Source organism: Littorina saxatilis, linkage group LG15, assembly GCF_037325665.1.
Source record: "Littorina saxatilis isolate snail1 linkage group LG15, US_GU_Lsax_2.0, whole genome shotgun sequence".
NCBI classification, from domain to species: domain Eukaryota; kingdom Metazoa; phylum Mollusca; class Gastropoda; order Littorinimorpha; family Littorinidae; genus Littorina; species Littorina saxatilis.
The window spans coordinates 48,496,135-48,519,373 of NC_090259.1; the positions used below are offsets into that span (position 1 = coordinate 48,496,135).

Genomic DNA, 23,239 nt, shown 5'->3' on the forward strand with positions numbered 1-23,239 from the left:
TCTGCCAACCATAACATTGTCGTCACTGAACTCTGCCAACCATAACATTGTCGTCACTGAACTCTGCCAACCATAATATTGTCGTCACTGAACTCTGCCAATTGCTGGATGCCATTCCTTCAGTCCGATCATGTTGAAGTGAGACACTGCAACACTGTCAACCATAACATTGTCGTCACTGAACTCTGCCAATTGCTGGATGCCATTCCTTCAGTCCGATCATGTTGAAGTGAGACACTGCAACACTGTCAACCATAACATTGTCGTCACTGAACTCTGCCAATTGCTGGATGCCATTCCTTCAGTCCGATCATGTTGAAGTGAGACACTGCAACACTGCCAACCATAACATTGTCGTCACTGAACTCTGCCAATTGCTGGATGCCATTCCTTCAGTCCGATCATGTTGAAGTGAGACACTGCAACACTGTCAACCATAACATTGTTGTCACTGAACTCTGCCAATTGCTGGATGCCATTCCTTCAGTCCGATCATGTTGAAGTGAGACACTGCAACACTGTCAACCATAACATTGTCGTCACTGAACTCTGCCAATTGCTGGATGCCATTCCTTCAGTCCGATCATGTTGAAGTGAGACACTGCAACACTGTCAACCATAACATTGTCGTCACTGAACTCTGCCAATTGCTGGATGCCATTCCTTCAGTCCGATCATGTTGAAGTGAGACACTGCAACACTGTCAACCATAACATTGTCGTCACTGAACTCTGCCAATTGCTGGATGCCATTCCTTCAGTCCGATCATGTTGAAGTGAGACACTGCAACACTGTCAACCATAACATTGTCGTCACTGAACTCTGCCAATTGCTGGATGCCATTCCTTCAGTCCGATCATGTTGAAGTGAGACACTGCAACACTGCCAACCATAACATTGTCGTCACTGAACTCTGCCAATTGCTGGATGCCATTCCTTCAGTCCGATCATGTTGAAGTGAGACACTGCAACACTGTCAACCATAACATTGTCGTCACTGAACTCTGCCAATTGCTGGATGCCATTCCTTCAGTCCGATCATGTTGAAGTGAGACACTGCAACACTGTCAACCATAACATTGTCGTCACTGAACTCTGCCAATTGCTGGATGCCATTCCTTCAGTCCGATCATGTTGAAGTGAGACACTGCAACACTGTCAACCATAACATTGTCGTCACTGAACTCTGCCAATTGCTGGATGCCATTCCTTCATTCCGATCATGTTGAAGTGAGACACTGCAACACTGCCAACCATAACATTGTCGTCACTGAACTCTGCCAATTGCTGGATGCCATTCCTTCAGTCCGATCATGTTGAAGTGAGACACTGCAACACTGTCAACCATAACATTGTCGTCACTGAACTCTGCCAATTGCTGGATGCCATTCCTTCAGTCCGATCATGTTGAAGTGAGACACTGCAACACTGTCAACCATAACATTGTCGTCACTGAACTCTGCCAATTGCTGGATGCCATTCCTTCAGTCCGATCATGTTGAAGTGAGACACTGCAACACTGTCAACCATAACATTGTCGTCACTGAACTCTGCCAATTGCTGGATGCCATTCCTTCAGTCCGATCATGTTGAAGTGAGACACCGCAACACTGTCAACCATAACATTGTCGTCACTGAACTCTGCCAATTGCTGGATGCCATTCCTTCAGTCCGATCATGTTGAAGTGAGACACTGCAACACTGTCAACCATAACATTGTCGTCACTGAACTCTGCCAATTGCTGGATGCCATTCCTTCAGTCCGATCATGTTGAAGTGAGACACTGCAACACTGTCAACCATAACATTGTCGTCACTGAACTCTGCCAATTGCTGGATGCCATTCCTTCAGTCCGATCATGTTGAAGTGAGACACTGCAACACTGTCAACCATAACATTGTCGTCACTGAACTCTGCCAATTGCTGGATGCCATTCCTTCAGTCCGATCATGTTGAAGTGAGACACTGCAACACTGTCAACCATAACATTGTCGTCACTGAACTCTGCCAATTGCTGGATGCCATTCCTTCAGTCCGATCATGTTGAAGTGAGACACTGCAACACTGTCAACCATAACATTGTCGTCACTGAACTCTGCCAATTGCTGGATGCCATTCCTTCAGTCCGATCATGTTGAAGTGAGACACTGCAACACTGTCAACCATAACATTGTCGTCACTGAACTCTGCCAATTGCTGGATGCCATTCCTTCAGTCCGATCATGTTGAAGTGAGACACTGCAACACTGTCAACCATAACATTGTCGTCACTGAACTCTGCCAATTGCTGGATGCCATTCCTTCAGTCCGATCATGTTGAAGTGAGACACTGCAACACTGTCAACCATAACATTGTCGTCACTGAACTCTGCCAATTGCTGGATGCCATTCCTTCAGTCCGATCATGTTGAAGTGAGACACTGCAACACTGTCAACCATAACATTGTCGTCACTGAACTCTGCCAATTGCTGGATGCCATTCCTTCAGTCCGATCATGTTGAAGTGAGACACTGCAACACTGTCAACCATAACATTGTCGTCACTGAACTCTGCCAATTGCTGGATGCCATTCCTTCAGTCCGATCATGTTGAAGTGAGACACTGCAACACTGTCAACCATAACATTGTCGTCACTGAACTCTGCCAATTGCTGGATGCCATTCCTTCAGTCCGATCATGTTGAAGTGAGACACCGCAACACTGTCAACCATAACATTGTCGTCACTGAACTCTGCCAATTGCTGGATGCCATTCCTTCAGTCCGATCATGTTGAAGTGAGACACTGCAACACTGTCAACCATAACATTGTCGTCACTGAACTCTGCCAATTGCTGGATGCCATTCCTTCAGTCCGATCATGTTGAAGTGAGACACTGCAACACTGTCAACCATAACATTGTCGTCACTGAACTCTGCCAATTGCTGGATGCCATTCCTTCAGTCCGATCATGTTGAAGTGAGACACTGCAACACTGTCAACCATAACATTGTCGTCACTGAACTCTGCCAATTGCTGGATGCCATTCCTTCAGTCCGATCATGTTGAAGTGAGACACTGCAACACTGTCAACCATAACATTGTCGTCACTGAACTCTGCCAATTGCTGGATGCCATTCCTTCAGTCCGATCATGTTGAAGTGAGACACTGCAACACTGTCAACCATAACATTGTCGTCACTGAACTCTGCCAATTGCTGGATGCCATTCCTTCAGTCCGATCATGTTGAAGTGAGACACTGCAACACTGTCAACCATAACATTGTCGTCACTGAACTCTGCCAATTGCTGGATGCCATTCCTTCAGTCCGATCATGTTGAAGTGAGACACTGCAACACTGTCAACCATAGCATTGTCGTCACTGAACTCTGCCAATTGCTGGATGCCATTCCTTCAGTCCGATCATGTTGAAGTGAGACACTGCAACACTGTCAACCATAACATTGTCGTCACTGAACTCTGCCAATTGCTGGATGCCATTCCTTCAGTCCGATCATGTTGAAGTGAGACACTGCAACACTGTCAACCATAACATTGTCGTCACTGAACTCTGCCAATTGCTGGATGCCATTCCTTCAGTCCGATCATGTTGAAGTGAGACACTGCAACACTGCCAACCATAACATTGTCGTCACTGAACTCTGCCAATTGCTGGATGCCATTCCTTCAGTCCGATCATGTTGAAGTGAGACACTGCAACACTGTCAACCATAACATTGTCGTCACTGAACTCTGCCAATTGCTGGATGCCATTCCTTCAGTCCGATCATGTTGAAGTGAGACACTGCAACACTGTCAACCATAACATTGTCGTCACTGAACTCTGCCAATTGCTGGATGCCATTCCTTCAGTCCGATCATGTTGAAGTGAGACACTGCAACACTGTCAACCATAACATTGTCGTCACTGAACTCTGCCAATTGCTGGATGCCATTCCTTCAGTCCGATCATGTTGAAGTGAGACACTGCAACACTGTTGCTGGATGCCATTCCTTCAGTCCGATCATGTTGAAGTGAGACACTGCAACACTGTTGCTGGATGCCATTCCTTCAGTCCGATCATGTTGAAGTGAGACACTGCAACACTGTCAACCATAACATTGTCGTCACTGAACTCTGCCAATTGCTGGATGCCATTCCTTCAGTCCGATCATGTTGAAGTGAGACACTGCAACACTGTCAACCATAACATTGTCGTCACTGAACTCTGCCAATTGCTGGATGCCATTCCTTCAGTCCGATCATGTTGAAGTGAGACACTGCAACACTGTCAACCATAACATTGTCGTCACTGAACTCTGCCAATTGCTGGATGCCATTCCTTCAGTCCGATCATGTTGAAGTGAGACATTGCAACACTGTCAACCATAACATTGTCGTCACTGAACTCTGCCAATTGCTGGATGCCATTCCTTCAGTCCGATCATGTTGAAGTGAGACACTGCAACACTGTCAACCATAACATTGTCGTCACTGAACTCTGCCAATTGCTGGATGCCATTCCTTCAGTCCGATCATGTTGAAGTGAGACACTGCAACACTGTCAACCATAACATTGTCGTCACTGAACTCTGCCAATTGCTGGATGCCATTCCTTCAGTCCGATCATGTTGAAGTGAGACACTGCAACACTGTCAACCATAACATTGTCGTCACTGAACTCTGCCAATTGCTGGATGCCATTCCTTCAGTCCGATCATGTTGAAGTGAGACACTGCAACACTGTCAACCATAACATTGTCGTCACTGAACTCTGCCAATTGCTGGATGCCATTCCTTCAGTCCGATCATGTTGAAGTGAGACACTGCAACACTGTCAACCATAACATTGTCGTCACTGAACTCTGCCAATTGCTGGATGCCATTCCTTCAGTCCGATCATGTTGAAGTGAGACACTGCAACACTGTCAACCATAACATTGTCGTCACTGAACTCTGCCAATTGCTGGATGCCATTCCTTCAGTCCGATCATGTTGAAGTGAGACACTGCAACACTGTCAACCAATTGCCTGGCAGACGCAACATCTTGTAGCCATCAAACTGACCTAGCCTTATCCAAGTTGCTCCGTTTTTGTTATAGAGGCATATTGTTTCATTACATCATTTTGTCAGTGTGTCGTTTACAAACACACAAATTTGTGAGCACATTTCGTGGCTGGAACCCTGTTGTAGGACGTGCATTGCTGGGTTTGGACCTGGCATTGCACCGATTTCATAGGACTTTAAAAACTGCCCCCTTTTTAAAGAAAAGTTCACTTTTTTCCGCCTGTTTAGCATGACCCAGTAACACTGTCTGCCAAACATGTTCCTGCCCTTTTGTTAATTCAAAAAAGTGACGTTTCAATCAAATTGTCAAACCCTTGGTTTTTGGTGAATATTTTAAAGATTGTGAACATTTCATGACCCGTCCGGTCCTCAACCTTTTGAAGAAAAGACAGTGGAATCTTCCTTTTAAGACCTAAAAAGATATGAAAAAATCATGTTTAAAAAAAGAGGTCTTAAAATAGGTATACACTTTTAGAGTTTATGAACAGAAAATCTTATCAGGGGGTTGGGGTCATACAAGGGGGGAGTCTTCTTTTGGAAAAGAATCTACGAGGATGGTTGGGGGAGGGAAGGGAGTCAATCTTATTTTTGGGGAGAGGGGGAGGGTTCTTAAAAGGAGGGGGGGGGTTCTACTATGGTGGGAAATGACGAAGGAGTCGTGTAAGCATTTGCTTTTTGACTCACATGCGAAGCAAAAGTGAGTCTATGTACTCACCCGAGTCGTCCGTCCGTCCGGAAAACTTTAACGTTGGATATTTCTTGGACACTATTCAGTCTATCAGTACCAAATTTGGCAAGATGGTGTATGATGACAAGGCCCCAAAAAACATACATACCATCTTGACCTTGCTTCAAGGTCAAGGTCGCAGGGGCCATAAATGTTGTCTAAAAAACAGCTATTTTTCCCATTTTTCCCATTTTCTCTGAAGTTTTTGAGATTCAATACCTCACCTATAAATGATATATAGGGCAAAGTAAGCCCCATCTTTTGATACCAGTTTGGTTTACCTTGCTTCAAGGTCAAGGTCACAGGAGCTCTTCAAAGTTGGATTGTATACATATTTTGAAGTGACCTTGACCCTGAACTATGGAAGATAACTGTTTCAAACTTAAAAATTATGTGGGGCACATGTTATGCTTTCATCATGAGACACATTTGGTCACATATGATCAAGGTCAAGGTCACTTTGACCCTTATGAAATGTGACCAAAATAAGGTAGTGAACCACTAAAAGTGACCATATCTCATGGTAGAAAGAGCCAATAAGCACCATTGTACTTCCTATGTCTTGAATTAACAGCTTTGTGTTGCATGACCTTGGATGACCTTGACCTTGTCAAGGTCACATGTATTTTGGTAGGAAAAATGTGTAAAGCAGTTCTTAGTGTATTATGTCATTGCTAGGTTTAGTTATTTGACCTTGACCCTGAAGGTCAAGGTCATGTAAAGGTCAAGGTCAAGCATGTGAGTCGTATGGGCTTTGCCCTTCTTGTCTTGTTAACTATATAAACAATAGATTTACAAATACATCGGCACAGTGGTCGTTAAGGGGGACACACAGAACATTCAATTCAATTCAAACTTATCTGAGAAACTTATTTTGCATGGTATTTTTTTTTTATCACTTCCTGATTTCAAAGGTGTATGGACATTTCGTGTTTGCTCTGAAAATATTCTCAAAATTAAATCAAAGTGATTGTATGTTCGCATGCTTAACGGAGCCAACAGCAACACGTCGCTGTCTTCGGGTTTCGGCTAGCCAAGTTTACCAGTCTTGGTAATAATTATTCCGGGAATTTTCTTTTTTTTCTTCTCTTTTTTTTCTCTCATAGTGATCACATAATTATTGAATACAACAAAATCACAGAATTATATTTTAATGTTGGTGTTTTAGTTTCAGGCCGACAGATTGAGTACATGTTTTGATATCGCTTCACAATTCTTGTTTCTCTTTTTGAGTCACTTGAGAAAAAGTGACTCTATGTAATCGGTCAGTGTTAGTCTGTCCGGCGGGCCGGCCGTCCGGCCGGCCGGCCGGCCGTCCGTAGACACCACCTTAACGTTGGACTTTTCTCGGAAACTATCAAAGCGATCGGGCTCATATTTTGTTTAGTCGTGACCTCCAATGACCTCTACACTTTAACGATGGTTTCGTTGACCTTTGACCTTTTTCAAGGTCACAGGTCAGCGTCAAAGGAAAAATTAGACATTTTATATCTTTGACAGGAAACTATCAAAGCGATCGGGCTCATATTTTGTTTAGTCGTGACCTCCAATGACCTCTACACTTTAACGATGGTTTCGTTGACCTTTGACCTTTTTCAAGGTCACAGGTCAGCGTCAAAGGAAAAATTAGACATTTTATATCTTTGACAAAGTTCATCGGATGTGATTGAAACTTTGTAGGATTATTCTTTACATCAAAGTATTTACATCTGTAGCCTTTTACGAACGTTATCAGAAAAACAAGGGAGATAACTAGTCTTTTCTGTTCGGCAACACACAACTTAACGTTGGGCTTTTCTCGGAAACTATAAAAGTGACCGGGCTCAAATTTTATGTGAACGTGACTCATTGTGTTGTGAATAGCAATTTCTTCCTGTCCATCTGATGCCTCATATAATATTCAGAACTGCGAAAGTGACTCGATCGAGCGTTTGCTCTTCTTTTTTTGCAAAGCATTGGTTAAATGTTTGAATGACATGGTGTTTACCAGAATTTGAGGCTGGCGAGAGCTGCGCAGAACAGAACGAGCTCAAAGATTGTCATGTGGACCACATCTGTGCCGATACACTATGCAGTGAGTACAGCTGTATTGTCACACACACACACACACACACACACACACACACACACACACACACACACACACACACACACACACACACACACACACACACACACAGTCAACAATGATTGTCTCACTTACCTGATGATTTTGTTACTTGTTTCAGAAGTATTTTTGAAAGTAAGTCATAGGGTTTGCTGTGATTTTCTAGTCATGTTATTTACTCACCGGAGCAGTCAAAAGAACTGTGTCAGGATTTCAAGCCGACCAGCAGGACATTGCGGAAAAGGTTGAGCGTTTAGGTTTTAGTAATTGATTATCACAAAGTTGAAGCTTTACATCTAAAATATGACACAACTTGGACCGAGTCTTGTTGGCCCAATGCAAAGCTTAAAGATCATGGTTGGGACAAGGGTTACAACTCGCTATTGCCGCGGCCCGTTGTTGCCGCGGCCCGTTGTTGCCGCGGCCCGTTATTGCCGCAACCCGCTATTGCCGCGGAACTTTCCCGCAAGAAAGATCCCCTGATTCCGGTTTTGTTAAAAAAAAATTTGCGCCAGTTAGATGCCATCAAACAACAGAGTTGGTAACTCTGCCGTTTGTTACGCGTGATTGTTCTGAAAAGTGACTATTACATGATTGTTCTGAAACTCTACTATTTATTTCATCGTAATCATGTAAGCCCTCATACGTGTTTGTTCTGAAAGCTTACTAATTTACATGATTGTTCTGAAACTCTACTAAAGGTAAACTTGCTTCACCCGTGAAATGTAGTCAGATATGGAACAATAATTATGTATACCCCTGCCCAACGAAGTGTGTTTGAGTTGATCAGTCTTCTGTGTGCGCGACAGCTTCGGATGTGTGTTTGAGTTGATCCGTCTCTCCACTCCCTTTTTTTAGGTGTAGGGGGTGGGGGAGGTTTGTTCATATCAACTGACACTTTATCAAACCATTTGAATAATTCATATACAAAATTCTGGTGGTTGCTGTGTAATAAAAAAAACCAAGTGTCATTGAAAACAGAGATGTGCTAATACATTTAGCTTTCATGTGTGTGTATGTTACGCGTGATTGTTCTGAAAAGTGACTATTACATGATTGTTCTGAATGTCTACTATTTATTTCATCGTAATCATGTAAGCCCTCATACGTGATTGTTCTGAAAGCTTACTAATTTACATGATTGTTCTGAAACTCTACTAAAGGTAAACTTGCTTCACCCGTGATATGTTGTCAGATATGGAACAATATGTATACCCCTGCCCAATGAAGTTGGAGGGGGGTATACTGGATTCACTTTGTCCGTCTGTCTGTGTGTATGTCTGTATGTAAATGGAACACTATTTTGATACAATGAACCCCCGCCCAATGAATATAAACTCAACAAGTAATACGTTTCATACATTCAACATGTCTTCTTTATTGTTCTCAACTCAAAATTGAAATTAAATGTTCAAAGACAAAAATTATATATAATCTTCAAAAATGTAATGATTCTTCTTGAGTATTCCCAACTCAAAATTCAAGTTACAGGTTCAAAGGGACACATAGAAACTTTTGAATTTTCCTCTTTGCCATGCTTAGGTGGCGAGGTCACCAAAATGGATCGAAAGGCTTGGCAAAGAGGGAAAATGGAAGCTACTTTTTGCCCAGTTAAAGACGAAAGGCACAACAAATAATTTTTACAAATGAAACTTTTTTTATGAACTAAAAATTCAAGTGGAGAGGGGATGAGAGACGTGAGGAGATGTCCGGGGTTGCGAGATGTGTGGGGAGTCTGGGCTATAAAGTTCTTGCACGCGAGACAATATACTTCTTTGTGTGTGTTTTTTTTGGGGGGAGTATTTTGTTTATCAACTCTCTCTCTCTCTCTCTCTCTCTCTCTCTCTCTCTCTGAATATTTGTGTCATCCTAAATGTTAGGGGGGTGGGGGCAAAAAGACATGTTTACCCCCCCCACCCCAGGAACAGCTGCCCCCCCCCCCTCCGTTTCCGACGCCAGTGCACTGAGTACATATGCACACACACACCACACATACACACACATGAAAGCTACATTTATTAGCACATCTGTTTTCAGTGACACTTTTTATATTTAGTCAAGTTTTGACTAAATATTTTAACATCGAGGGGGAATCGAAACGAGGGTCGTGGTGTATGTGCGTGTGTGTGTGTGTGCGTGTGTGCGTGTGTGTGTGTGTGTAGAGCGATTCAGACTAAACTACTGGACCGATCTTTATGAAATTTGACATGAGAGTTCCTGGGTATGAAATCCCCATACGTTTTTTTCATTTTTTTGATAAATGTCTTTGATGACGTCATATCCGGCTTTTCGTGAAAGTTGAGGCGGCACTGTCACGCCCTCATTTTTCAACCAAATTGGTTGAAATTTTGGTCAAGTAATCTTCGACAAAGCCCGGGGTTCGGTATTGCATTTCAGCTTGGTGGCTTAAAAATTAATTAATGACTTTGGTCATTAAAAATCGGAAAATTGTAAAAAAAAATAAAAATTTATAAAACGATCCAAATTTACGTTTATCTTATTCTCCATCATTTGCTGATTCCAAAAACATATAAATATGTTATATTCGGATTAAAAACAAGCTCTGAAAATTAAATATATAAAAATTATTATCAAAATTAAATTGTCCAAATCAATTTAAAAACACGTTCATCTTATTCCTTGTCGGTTCCTGATTCCAAAAATATATAGATATGATATGTTTGGATTAAAAACACGCTCAGAAAGTTAAAACAAAGAGAGGTACAGAAAAGCGTGCTATCCTTCTTAGCGCAACTACTACCCCGCTCTTCTTGTCAATTTCACTGCCTTTGCCATGAGCGGTGGACTGACGATGCTACGAGCATACGGTCTTGCTGAAAAATGGCAGCTACTTGACTAAATATTGTATTTTCGCCTTACGCGACTTGTTTTTTATTACACAGCAACCACCAGGGGTAGGGGTATACATTATTATTGTTCCATATCTGACAACATTTCACGGGTGAAGCAAGTTTACCTTTAGTAGAGTTTCAGAACAATCATGTAAATTAGTAAGCTTTCAGAACAATCACGTATGAGGGCTTACATGTTCACGATGAAATAAATAGTAGAGTTTCAGAACAATCATGTAATAGTCACTTTTCAGAACAAGCACGCGTAACAGCCGTGCGCTGACAAAACCGAGTAAGTCCATTTAAAAAAAAGAAGATATTTTTCGTTCATCAAAAAACCCAAATCAATGCGCATCTTTTGTGTTCATTTCTACTTTTTAGAGTCCTTAAATAAGCAGATATGAACAAGTAAGTCCACAACCAAAAACAACTTTTTAAGTATGCATGAATGTTTTGGCAAAACAAAGTAAGTTTAAGGGGTTCCTAATTTTCGTATAATGATAGTTTCAAAATTCTTGTCAGAGGACTCATACAATAAAAAAACCGCTTCAGTGGACTTACTCGGTTTTGTCAACACACGCCAGAACTGTGAGGGTTTGTTCCATGCTCAACGTCATTTCTACCGGTTTTTTCCGATGACGTGGTAGGCTATCATGAATGACAGACAGACTTCCATTTCCGCGGGTGACAGAGGAGGGAAAGCTGATTTGTGATGGTCATAGATACCATAAAAGAGGTGAAAATGGTGATACAGCGCACACACACACACCACGACCCTCGTCTCGATTCCCCCTCTATGTTAAAACATTTAGTCAAAACTTGACTAAATGTAACAAGTCGCGTAAGGCGAAAATACAATATTTAGTCAAGTTGCTGTCGAACTCACAGAATGAAACTGAACGCAACGCAACGCAGCAAGACCGTATACTCGTAGCATCGTCACTCCACCGCCCGTGGCAAAGGCAGTGCCCGTGGAATTGACAAGAAGAGCGGGGTATTCGTTGCGCTGAGAAGGATAGCACGCTTTTCTGTACCTCTCTTCGTTTTAACTTTCTGAGCGTGTTTTTAATCCAAACATATCATATCTATATATTTTTGGAATCAGGAACCGACAAGGAATAAGATGAAAGTGTTTTTAAATTGATTTCGAAAAAAAAAATTTGATAATAATTTTTATATATTTAATTTTCAGAGCTTGTTTTTAATCCGAATATAACATATTTATATGTTTTTGGAATCAGCAAATGATGGAAAATAAGATAAACGTAAATTTGGATCGTTTTATAAATTTTTTTTTTTTTTTACAATTTTCAGATTTTTAATGACCAAAGTCATTAATTAATTTTTAAGCCACCAAGCTGAAATGCAATACCAAAGTCCGGGCTTTGTCGAAGATTACTTGACCAAAATTTCAACCAATTTGGTTGAAAAATGAGGGCGTGACAGTGCCGCCTCAACTTTCACGAAAAGCCGGATATGACGTCATCAAAGACATTTATCAAAAAAATGAAAAAAACGTTCGGGGATTTCATACCCAGGAACTCTCATGTCAAATTTCATAAAGATCGGTCCAGTAGTTTAGTCTAAATCGCTCTACACACACACACACGCACGCACACACGCACGCACACACGCACATACACCACGACCCTCGTTTCGATTCCCCCTCGATGTTAAAATATTTAGTCAAAACTTGACTAAATATAAAAAGAACAAGAAATTCCTCCGATAGGAATAACACCCCCGTTGGTCAAAGGGAAATAACCATTCTCACTGCTCAGGATTGAGCAATTTAGAGCTTATCTCTAAGCCCTTTTGAACTGTTCTGGCTTCTCAAAGGAAGGCCAGTGCATACAAATACAGTTAAAATTAATATTAAAAGTCCTACGGTTTTGGGCCATTAAGGACTTGAGTGTTTGTCCGCTTTCAAAAAGAGGAAAGAAAGAAACAAAAAATAAGGAGAGGAGGGCAGGGGGTGGGGTTGAGTTGATAATGCTCTGTGGAATTTGTTAAAATGAAAAGTAGTTAAGATGTTTCAATTATAAGTCTGTATTCTATATCTTGAATAACGGGTTTGTAAAATGATTTTTTTTTTTTAATTCAAATCGAGTTAAAAAGTGGAACTTTCAGGATCACCAATAAAACCAAGCATACAAATACAGACAGTTGCTGAATCTAGGGGTCCTTAACGTCCTCACAGGAAATTTTCCTTTTAGGGACGTGAGTTGATACGCTAAAAAAAAAAAAAAAAAAAAAAAAAGAAGAGAAAGAAAAGGGCAAGACCAAGCAAGCCCGACCGTGATAGGACCCCGACCCCGCTCTCCATGAGTAAGGGAGGGGGGTGGGTCAATAAGAAATATACGTTAAGATCCTTGTAAGAGGAATATTAATAATTTTTCTTTTATATGCGTTGACTTCCTAGGGGAAGGGCCATTAAAAACATGGATTTTAATTCAATTTTAGTTTCGTTAAAAGAAGATAAAAATCAGGACCACCTGTCAAGAGGTCTAAAAGTGACTACATCGTGAGAATAATATAAAGAACATGCGTAAACACATAATACTGATCTTCCAGTAACATTTGGACACATCATTTCATTTACTATGTACATTAAGGGAAAAGTCTGGGTTGTGGCACTCGATCACTAGGTGGGGCACTGCCCTTCGCTCCCTGTTACCCGAGCGCCAACAACAATTTATAGGAAGAGGAACAATAGCGTTTTAGTTTTAAAAACAACAGGATATGTCAGAGTTGTAGTTTACTTTTGTGAAGAACGAGACATGGTCGAGGCCGTGTTTATCGTCCGGGTTAAAGAGTTGAATTGGCATAAGGTTATATTTGTCCATTAAAGGGTTAATTTTAGTTGGTGGATTTCTTTAGCAGTAAGGTCTTTTGATCCTGCCAGAGATCCCAGGGCCAGCATGGTTTCGCTGGGTGAGATGGGGCCTAGGCTGGTGTTAGTGATGGTATTAAACATGCCTACCAGTGTGTCTATCAGTGCCCCGGGACTTTGCTTTTGCCTGGCCTCGACCATGCCGACCAGAGCGTGTTCCACGAAATCCAAGAGCGGTGTTTGTTCTGTGGAGGGGGTGACTTTTTTAGTCTGGATTTTTATTAAAACTATCTCGGCTAACTCTTTCTCTGCCTCTCGTTGGGCTGCCTTTGTTGATTCGATCATGCCTTCTTGTACTTTGCTCATGACTTTTGAAAATATTTCGTTGATCATTTCGTCTGGGTTAATGGTTTTTGGTTCGGTTTGTCCCTCGTTCAAGTCTAGCTCTTCGGGGGGAGGGTTATGCTTTTGTTTATCCAACTGTTTTTTGCGGAGAGCAGGGACGGGGTGTTTCTTAATTGTGGAGGTGGGGGGTATGTTTGCTGCATCACGCACAGCGTCTCTGCCACGCCCAGCCGCTTTAGCATAGCCGGGCTCTGGTGTGGAGGTAAGCCTCGCCGGCTGCGCACGCCAGAACTCATCGCGCCGCTCAGCAGGGCCTGTCTCTGTTGTGTGTTTGTTAAGTTTTTCTTTTTCTTGAGTTACTTCGATTCGGGCTCGGTGCATGGCCTCTGAATATGGTATGTAGGTGGCCGAGCGGATTTTGTTTGCCCGCATGCGCAATCTGTATTCTTTGCACCCTTGATAGGAGGAAGAGTGACCCTCTTTGCAGTTTACACATGATCTTTCTTTGTCACAGCCGTTTCCGTCGTGGCCGTAGGAGCTACACCTGCCGCACGTTGGTTTCTTTGCTCTGCAGTGAAACTTAAGGTGACCCAGTTTCTGACAGAAGGTGCAGCGCCGCACCGGGCAGGCGAAGGCCTCCACCCCATAAACCTCCCCCTCCAGCACCACACTCTCCGGCAGAACCGCGGCCCTAAAAGTGATCCGCACGGCCTCTGAGGCCTTACCCTCTTTTGTTTTTAGTCTGCGGATCTGTCGGACGGCGGTCTCGCCTTTTTCGACCAGGCCCCCTCCATCAGTCCGAATCCGCACAGTAATGGTCATTTCTTTGAGGTCCTCGTCCGAGTGGAACAAGGGGACTCTTTTTATAACTCCCTCTGTTGTCACCTCTGGGGTAAAGGTTTTGATCTTAATGCTCCCTATCTCTGTCAGAGACAGGAGTTTTTGTTGTTGGGCATGTGAGACGCACCCCACCAGCACGCTTCCTCCGGGGAGTTTGCGCACTGATAGGATGGGTCCCACTGCTAGTGTGAAGGTTTTTAGCCTGTTTAGACCCAGGCTGTGAAGTGTGGCAGGGCCTTTTTTAAGATCCTCGCATATCACTGGATACTCGAGAAAGACTGGTGGGGGGTTTGATGTTTCTGGGAACAAAGTTTTTCTTGTACTTGTCCAGGTTCTTGGGTTTTGTTTTTGTTTTTTGTGAGGAGGGTTTTCTTCTGAAGTTGGGATTTTCTCTTTTGTAGCGTCAACGACAGGTACCTCTGTCCCGGCCGTTTCGGACTGTGCTGGTATATTTTGGACAAGGGTGGTTTTCCTTTTCTTGGATTTTTTTCTGTTTTTAACAAGAACGTACTCGTCCTTTTTTTCTTCTTCGTCTACAGTATTTTCTTGGGTGATCTCATCTCCTGAATCGGTAGACATTGATCGGGAGTGTGGCCTCTTACAGGGGGGCCCCACCCCCGAACAGCTGGCCGACGGGGAAACCCTGCGTTTTTCGAGTTTGTTCTGGAGTAATTTGTTTTTCAGTCTTTGGGCAACTGACTCTGAGCCCCCAGGGGGGACAGACCCTTTGCTCATGGAGACATCCTCGCTTTTGTTTACTTTTTCTTTGACAGGGGGGTGAAGGGGATCTAGGTCCCACTCGTTCATAGTTGAGTCGTTTGTTGAGTCTCCGTCCTCATCAGTCTCTAGACTGGTATCAGTAAGGTTTGGCATGTTGGACAAGTTGGGCGGGGGAGGGAGGTGGGCGCTCAGGCTCCACTCCTCCTCTCTTAATCCGGAGGAATTCAGGGGTAGGTCTGCTAGATAGCTACAGCTAAAGACACTATCCTCCCACTCATTCATTCAGGACACTCACATACAGGCGGACGTGGTCCTATATAAACAAGAGGCAGTCAGTAGCAATGAGCGTGAGAGTGTGCACTGATGAATGCAACTGTTTGTAAAAATATATCGGCCAGTACAGCACCAGGGCTATTTGTTTGTTGGCTAAAGCACCAGGGCTATCTGTTTGCCTGCAAAAGCACGAGGGCTAAAAAAAAAATTAAAAAAAATTAAAAAAAAACGGTTTAGCAACTCAGGACTAAAAGGCACGGTAAAAGCAGAGCTAGGACAGCTCACGACTTAAAAGAAATAAAAATTAACAACAACGAAGAAACAGTAAGAAACCAACGAGCACAGGTGGTCTAAAAAACAAACAAAATCAGCATCAAGGGCTATGCTTACCACTGGGCATAGAAATAAAAGAAATAAAAGGGCCTCAGCAACGAGGCGCGGAAATAAAAGTGACCAGAGTTAAATCAAGCCCCCGGTTAAGGTCGAAAGAAAGTCACCGGAGCGTTGAGCGGAACAAAGAAAACAAAGAGCCCAAGCATAAACACAAGCAAACAGCGGCCAAAAAGGCAAAGTGAAAAGCACAAACCGTAGCAGGCCAAGTAGTAAAACCAGGTAGTTAAAAGTCAGGTGTAAGCACGAAGCGTTGAGCGTTGGTGGCGTGAGAGCAAAACAAAACGAAGCAACCTCAGCAGAATAAACGCAGTAGGGAAGCAAGCAATGTAAGGCAGACCGCTCACCCAGCACAACACCGCACAGACACAAGACACGTAGAAATGTGAGCGATGTGACTCGATGTGAGAGCAAGTTGACAAATGCGACCTCTCTCAAGCTCGTCTGGTGAAAGAGTGAATACAAATACGTTAAAATTAATATTAAAAGTCCTACGGTTTTGAGCCATTAAGGACTTGAGTGTTTGTCCGCTTTCAAAAAGAGGAAAGAAAGAAACAAAAAATAAGGAGAGGAGGGCAGGGGGTGGGGTTGAGTTGATAATGCTCTGTGGAATTTGTTAAAATGAAAAGTAGTTAAGATGTTTCTTGGTAAGAATTATAAGTCTGTATTCTATATCTTGAATAACGGGCTTGTAATATTATTTTTATTTTATTTCAAATCGAGTTAAAAAGTGGAACCTTTCAGGATCACCAATAAAACCAAATAGATGAGCAAGTAAGAGGAACACGAACAATAAATCTCAAAACTTTTTACAAATAAAAGGATTAAGATGTAAGCCACGAAGGCCGTGGTAATAAAAACAATATGTACAGTTTGGCGACTAGTGGGCCTTGGGTGAGGATATGTTGTCTAGAAGGTAGTCGCTGGAATCAGGAGGGATGGCGGGAGCCACTCGACCTCAAACTGAAACACGCTGATGTGATAATCTGGGCTTAGTTATACCCACAGCCCCATGTCCGAGTCCCTGACCAGTCGGCACAGCAGCAAGCTGTGTGACCAGCCTAGAGAACTGCTACTGCGCAGATAATCCTGGGGACTCAGACCATGGAGCTGCATATGGTCATATAAGGTTTTAAAGGTAATTCTATTTGTAGCGCATGGAGCGAAAATGTGTTGAAATGAATAGGGTTCTCCACAATGGCAGGACTTGTTAAAGATATGGAAGCGGCAGCCGCCGGCACGGAGGCGTCTGAAGATAGTGAGGAGGTTTGTTGGGAGATCGGGGTGTAGATCGTTCATATCAATGGGTTGATAGGACAGAGATGTTACGTACTGACTTCGAATGAGTTTACGGATTTTACTGTAGAACTCGGTTACTGAGTAGCCGATGTTAGTGTTAGCTGGGCTATATTCTGCCGCTTCTTTGGCAGCGACATCCGCCAGTTCATTTCCCCGGACCCCTACGTGAGAGGGGACCCAGAGAAATGATACGGATGTGCCGGATGAGATTAACTGGTGACATATAAAGAGGATTTCTCTTTGTAGCTCTGCCCGATTTGATGTGTTTCGATGCAGAGCTTGTAATGAAGAGCGCGAGTCAGAGCAGAAAACTACCGCACGCGGTGTGACTGGGAGGTCATTTATAAAAGTGCATGCCATGAGCAAGGCAAATAGCTCGGCTGAGAATATGGAGATGTCTTTATTAAGAGTATATTTCCTTGAGATTTTGAGATCTGGGATCACAAAGGCGCAGCCAACGCTGCCGTCTGCAAATTTGGATCCGTCAGTAAAGACTTTTAAATGCTCCGAGAATTTGTAGTTTAGGGTTTCTTTTGTGACAGTAGCTAGGTAGACGGGGTTATCTTTTTTGGTAGTATTATCTTCACTGTCGTATATGATAGTAGGGGTTTCCTCAAGCCAAGGCGGGTAGGAGGGCGGGGGGACCCTGGCCAGCTCACTGACCTTCACCCCGCTATCGGCTAGAATGCGGTTTACTGTGTCGGATAAGGGTAGCGTTTTGGCCAAGAGTTGAGTGCTATGTTTGGTGTTGGCCTCATAATTTTGGTGCTGAGGAAAAAAGTCAGTCAGGACCTCGCAGGCAGAGTTCTCTACCGCGTGGGCTCTGACAGCATACTGAGCTGAACGGAGTTTTATCTCATCCACAAGGGGCAGCCACCCACACTCGCTGTAGACTCGACTCTTACTCGCTTGTTGGGAGAGTCCCAGAGCTATTTTGAGCGCCCTGCACTCTATAATAGCCAGTTTTTTCATGAGCGCCGGGCGCGTCGCGAAATAAGCTTCGCACCCGTAAAGGAGGCGGGAGCGAATTAATGCCCGCACTACCTCTGTGACACACTTACGTCCTCTGGCCCAGGATTGGGACGCCAGGTAGCGTATGATATAAAGATCCTTGTTGGCCTTATTGATCAGATGTTCGATATGACTGGTCCAGTTAAGTCGGGTATCGATGATAACGCCGAGGAACTTAACTTCTGAGCTCGGTTTGATAATATCACAACCTATCTTTATACTGCAGTTCCTGTACAGTTGTCTACGGGAGACAACAAGAAAGACTGTTTTATTTGAGGCTAGTTGGAAGCCGTTGGTGTACATATATTGACAGAGGTTGTCGATTTTAGTTTGGTAAGAAGATAAGTCAACAGTGTTGGTAACTCTGTTATGGCGTGGTCTATTAGTGTCTATTAAGGCGAGGTCGTCCGCATACAGAAGTACACTGGCACCGTCAACCTTAACAGAAGTAATGTCATAGAGCATGATGCTGAATAAGTTTGGCGCGATGATACTGCCCTCGGGAACCCCCATGTCCAGCGCATGGGTTTCGGACACCGAAGAGCCCACTCGGACAGACATCTTGCGATTGCTGATGAAGTTTTTGATGAATTGGTACATGTGGCCAGAGACACCGATTCTGCCGAGTTTTAGGAGTAGACGAGCATGCCAGACGCTGTCGTACGCAGATTTAATATCAAAGAAGGTTCCAAGAAGAGAATTATTACTATGTGCCAAGGTCTTTTTGATTTTTTCAGTGACGTGCACAATGTGGTCCGCACACGAACGACCTTGCCTAAAACCTGCCTGGCATGTAGGAATGATATTGTGTTTATTGAGGTGGAACTCCAGCCTCTGGTTCACCACACGCTCAAAGATCTTGCTGAGGTGGGGGGTTAGTGATATGGGGCGGTAACTGCCAGGTAGATTGCCCGGTTTTCCGCTCTTCAATACTGCTACTACTTGTGAGTCTGACCACGCTGCGGGGATAGTATCCTTTAACCAGCATAGGTTGAAAAACTGAGTGAGCAACTTAACAAAGTTAGGTGGTAGATGTTTTATCATGTGATATGATATTGGGTCTAAACCTGTGGATTTTTTTGGGTCTTTCACAGAAGAGATGGCGTTTTGGACTTCTTTTGCCTTAAACATGCAGTTTATAGGCAACTGGTTGTCATCTGGGGGGTATGTGAAACCCTTCTCCTGATCTAACCTATAATTGAGTCGTTCAGTATCTAGGGATTTTGATTGACTATTTTTGGCAAAGGTATCTGCTAATAGGTTTGCCTTTTCAGAGTCAGTTGTGGTCATTTTATCACCCGATAGTAGTGGCTTTTCTTTAGTTCTGTATCTACATTTAAATCTGCGGATTTTCTTCCAGATTTTGCCACAGTCTTTGTAATCTTTAGTTTCTTTGTGGACAAAGTTTTCCCAGTTTTGAAGTTTAGCCTCAGCGGTGATCTGGTTAAATTGTATTTCAGCTGACTTCATATTCGCGAAGTTAGCGTCTGAGCAGTGCCTGAGATATGTCCTAATGTGATATCGCTTGTTTGCCAAGGCTTCATCACAGTCTGCATTCCACCACTCATTCCTTTTGGCCTTACAGTTAGGATTTACTGATTTAAGCGGAATGTGATTATTGGCAGCAGTGAGTATACATTGACGTATGTTATTGTAAGAGGCTTCGATGTCATCCGTAAGGAGAGTTTCCTCCCTGACACCCTCGAGCTCCGCACGGAAGCTGTCCCAATTTGCCTGTTTGTAATTGTACTTTTTTCTGACCTCCGAGTTATTGCGATTAGGGGCGAAGTGGCGGAAGGTAAGAACAATGGGTAAGTGATCGGAGCCGAGGGCGTCCGGGAAAACGTTCCAGTCGATGTCAGTGACTATGGCATTTGAGCAAAGGGAGAGATCGATTGCTGACGGGGAATGGTCAGCTCTGTCTGGAAGTCTGGTTGCCGAGCCATCGTTTAGTATACAAAAGTCAGTTTCCAAAATGACGTCAGCAAGGTTGCTATTGGCATGTTTGTATCTAGGGTTAGCAGAGTCCCACAGAGGGTGGTGATTATTAAAATCACCCATCACGCACCAGTGTGCCCTGCCATGATCCAGGGATTTTAGCCAGTCGGTAGTTCCTTTTTTATTACACCCGTGGGGGTAATATATGTTAACTATGTTGAGGTTTTTGGATCCTTTTATTTCGATTTCAACAGCACATGTACTGAGATTTTCTGAACTAGGGATGAGAGGTGCAAAGGGTTTGTAATTTAAGGAAGACTTTAGATAAATAGCTGTTTGAATGAGTTGCCCTGAGCCCTTTTGCTCTACTATGGGAGGGAAGTCAAAACCATCTATAGAAGGCAGTAGGGAGCGTTTTCTCTTGACTGACTGGATAACTAAGATGTCAGCAGAGTGATTTGATATATAATTATATAGCTGAGAGAAGTTAGAGTTGATAGAGCGACAGTTCCACTGTAATATGATAAATCCGTGACCGCTTTCACTTTGTTCAGCCATTTTAACACGCACAAAGAAGGTAAGTTAAAGGGCAGATTTAAAATAGGTTAAAAAGTGGTTTTGACAGCTTTCATATCCGTCACGGACAACTGCTTGGCACCAGCAAGGGCGCCCAGCGCCAGAGTGGCGCCGCCCGGAATGAAGCGTTCAACCTTGGTGTTGGAGAGTTGTGTGTATGTAGCTGAGAGGGAGTCGATCAGGTCGAGAGGACTCTGCATCTGTCTGGCCTTAACCATGAAGCCGAGGCACTGCTCGATGAAACCTTGAAGGCCTCTTTGTTGTTCATTTAAATTTGCATATTGCTCTCCTGTTTTTAGCTTATCTAGTGCAGCGTCGGCTAGCTCAAGCTCAAGCTCTGCCTTCTCCTGCTCCTCCCTCATCTGCTGCTTTATTTCCTTTAAATACACAAAAGCCGCCAGACCACATCACACACAGAACTGAACAATTCACAGGTGTTGCCCACATAGAGAGACACACACACACACACACACACACACACACACACACACACACACACACACACACACACACACACACACACACACACACAAACACAGAGAAGCCGTATATAGAGAGAGATAGATGACAGTGTATTTTTCGCGTGGCTATAAATTGATTCGACCTTTGCACTTTTACAGTGAGGATAATTTACGGGTCCAATTTACGTTCTGGACACTGCGGTGACCTTCTAAAAATAGTAACAGAACGCCGGGAATATCCGAATACCCTCCTACTGTAGTGCACCATACGAAGGAAGGGAGGTAAACGCTGAAAACATGGAGAAGATAAGGAAGAGTTATGCCGTAGTTGATCCCCCCAAAAAACCAAAATCCACCAATAACTCCCTAACCGTGTGTTTGACTGGTCCCAATTTTTGTAAGGACCGTCTCAGGAATGTATAGAACCTGTTCACCAAGTTTGGTGACGATCGGTCCGTTCATTCTTGAGATCTACTTGCGAACACAAACAAACACACAAACATACAAACATACAAACAAACAAACACACAAACAAACAAACACATCGAGTGAAACCTATACACACCCCTATACCGGGGGTGTAACAAACAAAGTTCCGCGGCAATAGCGGGTTGCGGCAATAACGGGTTGCGGCAATAGCGGGTTGCGGCAATAACGGGCCGCGGCAATAACGGGCCGCGGCAATAGCGGGTGCCTCCCGGGACAAGTTCAGATTATAGAAAAAAAGGGGGAAACGTTTTGTTTGGCGTTTTGAAAATAGGTTCTTGTGGTTGTATTGAATGTAATTTACTATGTATTGTGGTTGTATTGTTTGCACTGTGCTGTGTATTGTAGTTGTATTCACTGTAATTTACTGTGTATTGTGGTTGTGTTGATTGTATTGTGCTGTGTATTGTGTTTGTGTTGTACTGTGTACTGTGCTTGTGTTGTACTGTGTACTGTGCTTGTGTTGTGCTGTGTATTGTGCTTCTGTTCATTGTATTGTGCTGTGTACTGTGTGTGTTCATTGTATTGTGATGTGTACTGTGTGTGTTCATTGTGTTGTGCTGTGTATTGTGTGTGTTCATTGTATTGTGCTGTGTATTGTGTGTGTTCATTGTGTTGTGTGTGTTCATTGTATTGTGCTGTGTATTGCGTGTGTTCATTGTGTTGTGCTGTGTATTGTGTGTGTTCATTGTATTGTGCTGTGTATTGTGTGTGTTCATTGTGTTGTGTGTGTTCATTGTATTGTGCTGTGTATTGTGTGTGTTCATTGTATTGTGCTGTGTATTGTGTGTGTTCATTGTATTGTGCTGTGTATTGTGTGTGTTCATTGTATTGTGTGTGTATTGTGTGTGTTCATTGTGTTGTGTGTGTTCATTGTATTGTGCTGTGTATTGTGTGTGTTCATTGTATTGTGCTGTGTATTGTGTGTGTTCATTGTATTGTGCTGTGTACTGTGTGTGTTCATTGTATTGTGCTGTGTATTGTGTGTGTTCATTGTATTGTGCTGTGTATTGTGTGTGTTCATTGTATTGTGCTGTGTATTGTGTGTGTTCATTGTATTGTGCTGTGTATTGTGTGTGTTCATTGTGTTGTGTGTGTTCATTGTATTGTGCTGTGTATTGCGTGTGTTCATTGTGTTGTGCTGTGTATTGTGTGTGTTCATTGTATTGTGCTGTGTATTGTGTGTGTTCATTGTGTTGTGTGTGTTCATTGTATTGTGCTGTGTATTGTGTGTGTTCATTGTGTTGTGTGTGTTCATTGTATTGTGCTGTGTATTGCGTGTGTTCATTGTGTTGTGCTGTGTATTGTGTGTGTTCATTGTGTTGTGCTGT

The 23,239-nt window shown here is 43.2% G+C and overlaps 1 protein-coding gene across 2 annotated transcripts in view; it reads left to right on the top strand.

Moving 5' to 3' along the window:
• The window catches only part of LOC138949514 (uncharacterized), a 725,664-nt gene that overhangs the window by 320,342 nt on the left and 382,083 nt on the right, over positions 1–23,239 (top strand). For both annotated transcript variants that reach the window (XM_070321340.1, XM_070321341.1), the window contains exon 10: positions 7,768–7,851. In XM_070321340.1, the coding sequence (XP_070177441.1) occupies positions 7,768–7,851 (84 nt within the window). The remainder of the gene's footprint in view (positions 1–7,767; positions 7,852–23,239) is intronic.